Source organism: Gobio gobio, assembly GCF_949357685.1.
Source record: "Gobio gobio genome assembly, chromosome: 13".
NCBI lineage: Eukaryota > Metazoa > Chordata > Actinopteri > Cypriniformes > Gobionidae > Gobio > Gobio gobio.
In genome coordinates this window covers 30,603,197-30,615,696 of record NC_137106.1, presented here as the reverse complement: position 1 = coordinate 30,615,696, position 12,500 = coordinate 30,603,197, and the positions used below count along the sequence as shown (strand labels likewise).

The 12,500-nt window shown below is 39.0% G+C and overlaps 1 protein-coding gene across 1 annotated transcript; it reads left to right on the top strand.

The window, feature by feature from the left end:
• Nucleotides 1–3,921: 3,921 nt before the first annotated feature.
• Nucleotides 3,922–9,911, top strand: LOC307136012 (uncharacterized protein; the record flags this gene model as incomplete). Its single annotated transcript, XM_079832758.1, has 12 exons — nt 3,922–4,057; nt 7,024–7,203; nt 7,289–7,381; nt 7,596–7,661; nt 8,223–8,315; nt 8,411–8,458; nt 8,534–8,611; nt 8,696–8,758; nt 9,019–9,060; nt 9,146–9,360; nt 9,509–9,668; nt 9,751–9,911. 12 exons carry the CDS (start codon nt 3,922–3,924, stop codon nt 9,909–9,911), a joined length of 1,335 nt encoding a protein of 444 aa, XP_079688884.1.
• Between the last annotated feature and the right edge of the window lie 2,589 nt (nt 9,912–12,500).

Below are 12,500 nucleotides of genomic sequence, written 5' to 3'. Positions count from 1 at the left end.
GAATGGAGAAATGTGGGAGGCTGGGCAACAAGACGTGCATTGTAACCCCTTCAATAGCTCAGCACCTCCTGTGTCACAGCGTACAAAAAAGGACAGCGGTATGAGTGTGTGTGTGTGTGGAAAGAGGCCCAAGATTTACCTGGTCTGCGGCTGTAGACACCACGGCAGCCAAGAAGCATCAGGAGGCAACGGAGCATGACAGGCCCCACATCAAAGCGCAAGCACCACACCTTGATCCAGACCCCCCACCCCACGCCCCACGCCTCCTCCCGTCAGGACACACCTGACAGAGGGGCCACCCCGCGCCTTCAAAGAGAGACTGAGAGACACGAGACACAAATAAACGTCTAGACACTTTCTCTTACAGTGACCTAATGGTGTGGAATTTTTGCTCCCTTTGCACCTTATCTCTGTCGAGAGGGTAGAAACAACGTGATTGATTTGGGAAGTGTCAGAAGACTCCAGGATCCCCCCCTTCCCCCCTATGAGAAGAACAATTGAATTGCTAATGCGCTAGAGGGGCGGAATCTCTGTGTGTGGGTAATTTGAGTAAGAAACTTCAAATGTGTTTGTATGTATATATACACACAAAATATCTGTTTTAGTCTAAACAATTATGCTTAAAAAAAGAAATGCGTTCAATACAGTTTAAGCTCTAGTGGCAGTATTTGTGGCCTAATGTCAATTACCACAGAAAATGGTGTGAGTGTGTGTGGTCAAGGTCAAGTTTATTTATAGCACCTTAAAACAACATGAATGCTGGCACAACAGACATAAAATATCGTCATGCAATAAAATGTAAATATGTATGTGCATGTATGCATGTATGTGTCTGTAAAAAAAACTCATAACGTATAGAAGTTACATTTGAGACAGCTTTATAATTAACTGTTTCAATTCACTTTTATGCTTTCTCTAAAACATTGGCCCTATTTACTTTAAGTGCCTTATTGTAACCACCTTTTTTTCAAATAAATAAAATACAGAGGGACCATTCAAAATTACTTTCTGTGGTAATTGACGTTATGCCACAAATGCTGATAGAGATTTTTTTAACGACACCTAAACCCATCTTCATCAGTCATGTAATGAGGTTTAAAACATCCTTAGACAAAACATGAAAATAATTTTCTTTCCTCTTACACTCAAAAACTTCTAAGAAACACTTGGTGTAATTTCCTGTGTCTTTGCCGTAGCTTATTTGACTATATCCACTGATCGAAATGGCTTGGAGGCTTGGATCAGAATGTTTTCAATACATACCTGTGTCTGGAGTAATTAATTATGTTTGTTAAAGCCTTTAGCCAAAAGTGTTTTTTTTTTTTTTTTTTCGTTCAGACGTTTGCTTGTCTTTGCACCTCCCGCCACCCAGTGTTAGGAGACAGATTTAATTGCCACATGAAAGCCACAAAAAAGAGAGCTCAGTCTCCTCATAAACAGAAGCCACACCTAGCAGGGGAATAGTTTCACCTTTGAAAAAAAGCTGTCCACACTGTAATTAAAGAGAAAGGGTTCCACAGAGTAATCTGACTTTATACTACTGACTGTTGATGGAATGATGTTCAACCAAGCATGCTAATAAGTCATTCTTGGACAAAATAATGAGGACATTGTTATTTGCTAGATCCCCCATAATTAAATATGAAAACCCTTCATTTCTTGTCATACACCAAAACATTGGGTCGTTGGAGAGCCATTGTGGGTGATGTGGACAATCATAAAGTCATTTATTTGTTATTATATAGTTCAGGTAGTTTAACCGGTAGAGCATGGTGCTACACTGATAAACAAATAGTTTTTTTTTATTGTCTTGTTTTACTGTTAATATCTAAAGAGATTCCTAAAACATGAATGTGTAAGTGTAATTGTCACGTCTGACCATACGTCTCAGAGTTAAACGTTTCACAATGGGTAGGACAGATGTTAAGAATGTTAAAACCCACCAAAGTGCTGCGATAAAGGGTAAATATTGCCGGATTTAGTGCTAAAGTTCTGATAACCCTGCTTTATCACCTTTTTGTGCAGGACTGTGCATAAGACTGATTGAGGATGACTACATTCCTCTTATCAAACCATTTCTTTTCCTTAAGACTTCTCTTAGGAAGTAACCCTAGATGCTCTGTAATACAATAGAGCTTTCCTGCTCTCTTTGTCCAGGGGATTGTGGTATGCCAGCGGAGGGCACAGCGTTAACAGAGAGGGCAGGGGAACATGAAAAGGTCTGCTCTGCTGGGACTGGCACTCTCTGGCTGTGCGGCGGAATAAAAGTAACGGTAAGGATTAGAGGAGCGTTCCTCAGCTTGCGGGATAAGCTGATCTTTCACACTCCAGGTAACACTTTTTTTTTTTTTTTTTAAATAGAGGGGGCTTTGGAAAAATAACGTGAGACATAAAGAGACAATCTGGTCTTCCAAAAAAAGAGGACATTTAAGTTTAGGCTTAGAACACAACGTGTCCGACCGTTGAGCTTGGTCAACGACTGCAGGAATAAAATCTAATTCCGGGACCTTAAAACGTCAAGAAGCACCTAAGGATGACAGGTGGAATTTAATGCAAATGTCTCTATGAGACTTTATTCAACGGATTATATAAGTGACACGGGGTCACCTAATCTCTAAGAGGATGAATCCATTCAAACGAAGGAGACAAGCTAGTAGAATGTTCCCCCATGAAAGGCTTCCAAAGCCAATACTGTTTCAAAAGGGCACCGTAGTTGAATCCGGTCCCAGCCTCGGGGTTCAGATTGCTATCTGATCGAGTATGTGCGCTCCATTTATACTTTCCCACATACATATATCTATGCAAGACAGATATGAATCTGTCTACTACCCTTCATAGGTAAAATTTGTATGCTCCACATGGCACGTTTATGCGGTTACTGATCACTCAATATCCACGTATCTTATCCATGATTTGCACACATTTGGATTTTGGGGCTCCACAATGTCCATAAGCTGATGTAGTTGCATTTTGAAAGGCTAAAGTTTGCATATGTGGCTTTACTAACTAGACGCATTTAAATGTAGTGATTTAGTGATTTTAAAATTAGCGTTAAAATTAGTCTCAGAAGACATATACAGTTGTTTTTTCAAGGTTGGATTACTAAAAAGGCATGAAGTGTCCATGTATAAATACCCCCTCACAACTTTTTTTGATGTATATTGCACAAAAAGTTCCATTGTTTTTGGCTGGATGTTAAACAGTTTTCAGAAGTAAAGGAGTCAAGTTTTTATCAGTTACCTGGGTAACAGTCAAGATATTTTTTATGGTCTTGGTCCTTGTGTTGGAGTTTGTTCTTGATCTTGTCATTGATTCAGTTGACTCGATTCTCTTCTGGTGTCTGTCTTGGCTATATTTGACCCTCCTATGGTCTCTGTCTTGACTTGATCTCAACTCTCCTCTGGTCTCTGTCTTGACCAGATTTGACCCACTTCTGGTCTGTCTTGAGTACAATTCGACCCTCTTCTGGTCTCATCTTGAGTAGAACTCAACCATCTTCTGGTGCCAGTCTTGACTCTGACTCGAATGAGCTGGTCTCGACTAACACTGTATCCTTGTATAATCCACTTCATCCAACCTTATCGTTAACTTTTTTCTACCCCTAAGCGGTTACTTTAAATATCAGGCTGCCCTTTCTTGTCTAAGTGTCTAGTTCTTAACCAAAATAAACCAAGAATATGTTGCACCAAATGATCTGGGATGGAGGAAGCTGTAGGAAGCATGTTTGGTACTGTGAATTGTAGTGTAGTCTGCGACTGTGTTAGTATGCAAACAACGTGCGTGCGTTTGACTAGGTATAAATCAACGCATCTACAGCAGAAGTTTGTGTCTGAGAGTGTGCGCGCATGTGTGTGTGGAAATCTGGTGGGCTGAGGTAGTCTTGGCTCATCTGCATGGTGAGACAAGTTATCAGAGGGAGCCATGAGTGTCCTGTTCACTCCAGGGACTAAGCAGAACAACAGCCTCGGTGTGACGCATGACTACACTCTGGCACAGCGCAACCGCACTGGGCCTAATCTCGCTGTACCTCCTGATCCACCTCTTCACCCTCTCTCTGGTCATTATCACTCAACAATTTAGTATGTATCGCAGGGAGGACGGCAGTGTGCGGCTCTCCACGATTTACTCTGCCCTCGGCTGCCCTACGCAGTTTAGTGAGGATATGAATCCTGTTGGTTCGATGAGATAGTGCCAATTTGTTAGCGCAACATCCAGAACTGTAACAGGATATTTCCTGTTACTATTGCAGAACCGCCAAATTAGGTTTTTAGACTTGGTTTCTTTTGATCTAGGTACATTTATCTGTCCCTAAAATGGAAAACGCTTGTTCAGTAAACTTCAAACTTCAAAGAAGATTCCCTTACATATTGGTGCTATAGCCCATCCCATGAATTAACATGTGACAGCTGCATAGGGCTGATTGTAGATTTTCTTAAGTTCCTCAGGATGTTTCAAGGACTTTAAATGCATGTAAGTTCAAGAAGCACAAGTGTATGTAACACATTCAATTAATTAGCACCCAGTCAACACGTGAGATCATGCGATGATCACAGTGACATCACACAATCCTCATACTGTGATCCTCAGCATGTGTGTAAAGCGTGAGCTCAAGGTGAGTTCATCTGATCCTCATACTGTGATCCTCAGCATGTGTGTAAAGCGTGAGCTCAAGGTGAGTTCATCTGATCCTCATACTGTGATCCTCAGCATGTGTGTAAAGCGTGAGCTCAAGGTGAGTTCATCTGATCCTCATACTGTGATCCTCAGCATGTGTGTAAAGCGTGAGCTCATTGTGAGTTCATCTGATCCTCATACTGTGATCCTCAGCATGTGTGTAAAGCGTGAGCTCAAGGTGAGTTCATCTGATCCTCATACTGTGATCCTCAGCATGTGTGTAAAGCGTGAGCTCATTGTGAGTTCATCTGATCCTCATACTGTGATCCTCAGCATGTGTGTAAAGCGTGAGCTCAAGGTGAGTTCATCTGATCCTCATACTGTGATCCTCAGCATGTGTGTAAAGCGTGAGCTCAAGGTGAGTTCATCTGATCCTCATACTGTGATCCTCAGCATGTGTGTAAAGCGTGAGCTCAAGGTGAGTTCATCTGATCCTCATACTGTGATCCTCAGCATGTGTGTAAAGCGTGAGCTCAAGGTGAGTTCATCTGATCCTCATACTGTGATCCTCAGCATGTGTGTAAAGCGTGAGCTCATTGTGAGTTCATCTGATCCTCATACTGTGATCCTCAGCATGTGTGTAAAGCGTGAGCTCAAGGTGAGTTCATCTGATCCTCATACTGTGATCCTCAGCATGTGTGTAAAGCGTGAGCTCATTGTGAGTTCATCTGATCCTCATACTGTGATCCTCAGCATGTGTGTAAAGCGTGAGCTCATTGTGAGTTCATCTGATTCTCATACTGTGATCCTCAGCATGTGTGTAAAGCGTGAGCTCATTGTGAATGCTTCACACTCCGGTCCAGTTGGCGGTGGTAAATGCACCATCTAAGCTGGTCTTCCAACCACCATAAAACATGTAAAGAAGAAGAAAAAGTTGTGCATGGTATTGTTACACCGCAGAAATGGTGAGTGGCCTATTTACAAACTTTTAGATGTGCAATGTGGTCTGGTCTTTTTTTTTTTTTTTTTTAGCAGAGTACTGCTCACACATGCTACATGTGCACCAGCCCTTTTACCTTCAGTAATCACACCAAAATTGCTAGCTGCAGCTAGTTTGCATATCAGTATTTGTGAATTGTTAGGCCTGTTAAGTCAGATCATTACAACATTACTAACTTTATATTTCAATATATACATTTTTTTTATTTATACTTATATTTCAATAATTAACAAGCGCTGTAAAACAACAGTAAGCAAGAATGCTGCACTGGTTGCTCATTCAAACTATCATTGCTCTTTGGATAAAAAGATGAAGTACGCCTACTCTTAGATACTCATATTAAAGATAAAAAGCCTTATTTCACCACGCTATATGACTAGTTTTTTAACAACAACTTCTATCTGCAGAACTGTAGCTGTTTTATGTTAAAAGCTTCAACGTCACTTCCCATTTACCAAAACTCAAAGTGACTGACATTCATCCTCTTATTAACATAACAAGCAACTTTACCCAGACATCAGATGCAACACTACATCATTAAGAATGTAAAGTGTAGATCTACAAAAGTGTAGTTTAAAGTACTTTATGATACACACTTTCTTTAGGATGCACAACAATTGTCCAAAGAAGACTTCTTAAACAATTATCAAATACAGTAATCAGTGAGAGTGGCTAAGGTTGTCCTCTCAAACTAAAAAAATGTGTAAAAGATTTATGTGTTTCATATAATGTTTTACTAATACAGAAGTTCTTTTTGGCCTGTTAGGATTTGGAAACAAAAATTAAGGTGTGTGTGTGTGTGTGTGTGTGTGTGTGTGTGTGTGTGTGTGTGTGTGTGTGTGTGTGTGTGTGTGTGTGTGTGTGTGTGTGTGTGTGTGTGTGTGTGTGTGTGTGTGTGTGTGTGTGTGTGTGTGTGTGTGTGTGTGTGTGTGTGCGCGTGCGTCTTTCAGTATCGAATTTGTTTATTCGGTGATGGACAGACATCTGTTGTACCAATCAGTTGGATTTTTGATGACAATGGAACATTGAAGTGTCGATGGACATCATCACTCTCAAACATTAAAAACAATTCTCCACCAAAACCTAACTGGAAGGTTTATGACATTGTGAAGATCGTTGGACCATCAATTGGTAAGAAGTTGCAATAATGGTGCATTTGAATTGAAAATGAATGTGATGCTGAAATGTGGGTATAAGAACACAAATTCAAGTTGTTGTGCTTAATATAAGACAATCACAATTTTAGTTTTACATAAGTATTTAACATTTCTGGAAGATTTTTTTCTCAATATTATGATAGGTGGTCTTATAAATTTACTAATCATAATATATTTATGTATTCAATGATGAATAAATAGTTGACTGAATTTCCATTATACACATAGTATACATAAATTTACCACTTACAGGAGACTATGATCAAGCAAATCAATACATCTCAGATTACACAACGGGGGTCTCAGCAGCAGAGGACTCAATTACTTATTCAATGACAGACCCTGCAGTTGTGGAATTACGTGAGAAGAGAAAAAGGAAAAATAAGCTCTGTAATGAAAGTGACATCAATTCAGAGACATCTTCCTGTGAAGGTCTGTATATATTGAAATGATTGGTATGCAGAAAACAATTTAGCCATAACTCTGTGATCATTCTTTATTTTTATGTACTAAACAGATGATATGAACTTGAAGCAGTCAGGAAATGAAGTGAAGCAATCTGGTCTGAAGTCAAGAAATGTCCCACTGCCCAAACCTCCTATATACCATGGTTAGCCTGTTTTAACTTTGATGTAGAACTTTGAACTTGCTAAAGCGCTTTTATGTTTTTTCAATCCATTTTTTATTAGTTTGTTTTTTTCTTCTTTTGAACATTAGTCAATATTCAGCTCATTCAGAAAGTTCAGTGTGACAGTGTTTTAACTTTTTAACTAAACTTTTATTTAATATAAAATATTTTTCTTCTGCATGATCTATCTTTAAAGATACTCTTCAGAGAAGTGGGAAAAAAGATGAGGATGATCCCAAGCCCACAAGCTCTGATGTCTCAGGTGATTTAAACATATACACACATATTCAAAAGATAAATTCATGTATTAATGGTGTGTATAATGTGTTACTATGCAGAGGTTTTTACACTTTATATTGCCAAAACCCACCATATATGATGAACCTTTAGCTAAGGAGTAATGTTGGACATGTAAACCTGAAGATAAACATTTTTAGTTCAAATTTATTAGTTTTATAGAAGCTTTACAAAGAATTCTGTTTTACAAAGAAATACAAATCCCATACTACAGATAAAAAACCCCAAATATAAACACTTAAATGTCTCTATCAAGAACTTAAAAATGTGACTGTAACAATGTTTGAATATATTAATATTTATGTTTTTTATGAATTTTATGAAGACCCTTACAATGTTTTGGGTCCCCTGACCCCGGTTAGAAAACCCATGCATTCATGTATTGATGTACATTAAGCCACTTACTTCTATATCTTCCTCTCAGACTTTCATGATCTTCAACAACATCACATGACTTGACATGTGTATACAAGGTTTGTTATGGCAAAAGATTAGGTGATCATACTAATTTTAATGTGATAAACAGATGATGTGCATTTAAAGAAGTCAAGAAATGCAATGAAGCGAGTTGGTCTGAAGACAAAGAATGTTCAGCTGGCCAAAACTCCCAGATACCATGGTAAGCTTGTGTTTTAACTTATCTAAGGAACTTAGCAGAATCAGCTTTATAATTTTATTTGCAGATTTTGAATGTCTTATGTCTTTTCTTGAAAGTAGTCAAGAGTCCACTTATTCAGAAAGCTCTGTGTGTCAAAACATCGGGTGAGTATGAAACACTTTTTCTCTTAAATTGAATCTGGTTAAGCTAATTTGATCATTCTAATTCGCATTGTTCAGGTGACTGTCTGGATGATAACAATGGAAGCCCTGATGACAGTTATTTAAACTCAAGCCAGCCCAACCCAGTATTCTTAGGTGAGACAATAGATATTCCCTTTAACACATGCAAACACATCACAAGGTACCTTATAAGAGAATGTTGTGTCATGACTCTCACAGATACTCTTCAGGGAAATGTGGCAATGCATGAGGATGATCATCCCAAAAGCTCTGCTTCTTTAGGTGAGTTATAATTTAATATAATTTATTGTGTGCGTGTGCGTGCGTGTGCGTGCGTGTGTGCGCGTGTGTGCGTGCGCGTGTTTTTTTTACATTGTACCAAATGTCCCCACAATTAAAGTGAACCACCTACATGTGCATTGTGGATAAAACGATCAGGGAAAAAACGGTTTAATTGATGTAGAAAAATAAATATAGAAACAATATAACTGATTTAGATAAATACAATTTCACTGACCTTATGTATGTAATTTTGATAACAGGGAAGGAAACAAAATGCAAAGTCACCATGGAGAAATTGTTTGGTATGTGATATATCAATTAGACATTATTTATTTATACAGACAACAATCCTTTGCTATATAACAATCTAACTTTACAATTTTTCAGATCTGAATACTAAGATACTCCAACAAATTCAAATGCTGGAACAGAGACAAGCTTTCATCATGAATGACTTGGCAAAAGTTAAGTCTGTTCTCATGAAGCAGGCAGAAGAAGATGCCCATGAGGAACTTTTTAAACAACAACAGTGCTCCAGCTTTGAAACGTTTGAAGCCTTCTGTCAGAGGCTTGAAGAAGACAAAAATTATCGAGAGCTTTATGTTAGTACTACTATATAAATTTAGCGTTTATTTTTTACAACAAAGCCACAGTTTTATTTTTTTATTTTTTTGCAGCAGATACCATGTAAAAGAAATGTTGAAGCCTGGTATATTTTAATCATGACAATATTATGTATGTTTTTGTCAGGTACACCATCTCATCCATACTCACGGCAGCTCCAATATAGGTGAGATGGTGAGACAGGCTTTAAAAAGCATAGCGTCAGACAATGTTCTCTGTCTGTATAACAGAACGGGGAAAGATGGGAAGAAGGTGTTGCCACCTGTGCTCCTGACATGTTTGAAAAGTAAGTGTTTAAGTTTTGGTTTGTGCATCTGGATGCTGCTATAGAAATTGTAATGTTAACACCTTGCTCTTTGTGTTTTTAGAATGTGTCAGGTGTTTTCACAAACAAAATGAAATAGAGGTGAAGAAGCTAAAAGTAACCACCAGAACAACACCAGACGCGGAATGTATTCGCCAAGTAGAAATTTTTTTGTCCAACGCCAACACCAGGCTGAAAAGGAAACCAAATAAAGGAAAAAGCTGACTTTTTGTTTGATTGTTTTTATTTATGGAAATAAAGAATGTGGGTGTAAAAGTTTGAGTTAACTGAATCATTTTAGATAACAGTGAACTAACACCATTATTGCATAGTGGTGTTATATGGTGATCTCACAGTATGAGCACACAGTGAGTGCGCAGTGACATCACAGTGATCACAGTATGAGCACACAGTGACCACAGTATGAGCACACAGTGACCAGAGTATGAGCACACAGTGAGTGCGCAGTGACATCACAGTGACCACAGTATGAGCACACAGTGATCACAGTATGAGCACACAGTGAGTGCGCAGTGACATCACAGTGACCACAGAATGAGCACACAGTGACCAGAGTATGAGCACACAGTGAGTGCGCAGTGACATCACAGTGACCACAGAATGAGCACACAGTGATCACAGTATGAGCACACAGTGATCACAGTATGAGCACACAGTGAGTGCGCAGTGACATCACAGTGACCACAGTATGAGCACACAGTGATCACAGTATGAGCACACAGTGAGTGCGCAGTGACATCACAGTGATCACAGTATGAGCACACAGTGATCACAGTATGAGCACACAGTGACCACAGTATGAGCACACAGTGATCACAGTATGAGCACACAGTGACCACAGTATGAGCACACAGTGATCACAGTATGAGCACACAGTGACCACAGTATGAGCACACAGTGACCACAGTATGAGCACACAGTGACCACAGTATGAGCACACAGTGACCACAGTATGAGCACACAGTGACCCCAGTATGAGCACACAGTGACCACAGTATGAGCACACAGTGACCCCAGTATGAGCACACAGTGATCACAGTATGAGCACACAGTGACCCCAGTATGAGCACACAGTGACCACAGTATGAGCACACAGTGACCCCAGTATGAGCACACAGTGATCACAGTAAGAGCACACAGTGACCACAGTATGAGCACACAGTGAGTGCCCAGTGACATCACAGTGACCCCAGTATGAGCACACAGTGACCACAGTATGAGCACACAGTGAGTGTGATGTGACCTCATATTTCCACCACAGTATGAGCACACAGTGAGTGTGATGTGACCTCATATTTCCACCACAGTATGAGTGCACTGTGATTGTGCAGTGACCTCATGTTGTGAACAAAGTATGAGCACACAGTGAGAGCTCTGTGTGGTTACACTTTTAGTTCACTGTGACACTCACATTATGACCGCACCATGAGAATATTGTGAGCTCATAGTGACATCATTGTGAGATCAAATTGTTGACTGGGCATGTTCTGTTGGTATGAGACAATTTAACAAAGTTTTACTGAATATACCACCACTACCCCTGAATCTTGGAATGTTTTTATGAGCAGCAGGAAACTCTCACTCAGAATTTCTGTGAAATTTTGGTGAGCAAATAAGCATTATCTTTGACTGAAAATATTTTAGCAGGGAACACAGGGGATAGGGGTCTGAAATTTGAATCAGTGGTGAACATATTCAAATTAACTCTGTATTGTTATAGAGGCAAAGGTGGCCTTAAACTAACCCTACATTAAGCCAGCCTAACTCACGCTAACAATAAAAAATGTTTGCTTTTAAGAGGAAATTTTTTTTCAGTCTTTTGTGTTTTTATATATTTATCTTTCCTTCATAAGATGATTAAATGGATAGTTCTGTCATCCTTTACTCAATGTGATGCTGGAACAATATTAAAATCTAACAAAATTAAATGTGGTTTATGCCAAAAAAAAAAAAAAAAAAAAATATATATATATATATATATATATACATATATATATATATATATATATATATATATATATATATATATATATATATATATATATATATATATATATATATATATATATATATATATATATATATATATATATATATATATATATATATATATATATATATATATATATGAAATGATTCAAGCTTTGTGACATGGTGCATTATCCTGCTGGAAGTAGCCATCAGAGGATGGGTACATGGTGGTCATAAAGGGATGGACATGGTCAGAAACAATGCTCAGGTAGGCCGTGGCATTTAAACGATGCCCAATTGGCACTGAGGGGCCTAAAGTGTGCCAAGAAAACATCCCCCACACCATTACACCACCACCACCAGCCTGCACAGTGGTAACAAGGCATGATGGATCCATGTTCTCATTCTGTTTACGCCAAATTCTGACTCTACCATCTGAATGTCTCAACAGAAATCGAGACTCATCAGACCAGGCAACATTTTTCCAGTCTTCAACTGTCCAATTTTGGTGAGCTTGTGCAAATTGTAGCCTCTTTTTACTATTTGTAGTGGAGATGAGTGGTACCCAGTGGGGTCTTCTGCTGTTGTAGCCCATCCGCCTCAAGGTTGTCCGTGTTGTGGCTTCACAAATGCTTTGCTGCATACCTCGGTTGTAACGAGTGGTTATTTCAGTCAAAGTTGCTCTTCTATCAGCTTGAATCAGTTGGCCCATTCTCCTCTGACCTCTAGCATCAACAAGGCATTTTCGCCCACAGGACTGCCACATACTGGATGTTTTTTCCTTTTCACACCATTCTTTGTAAACCCTAGAAATGGTTGTGC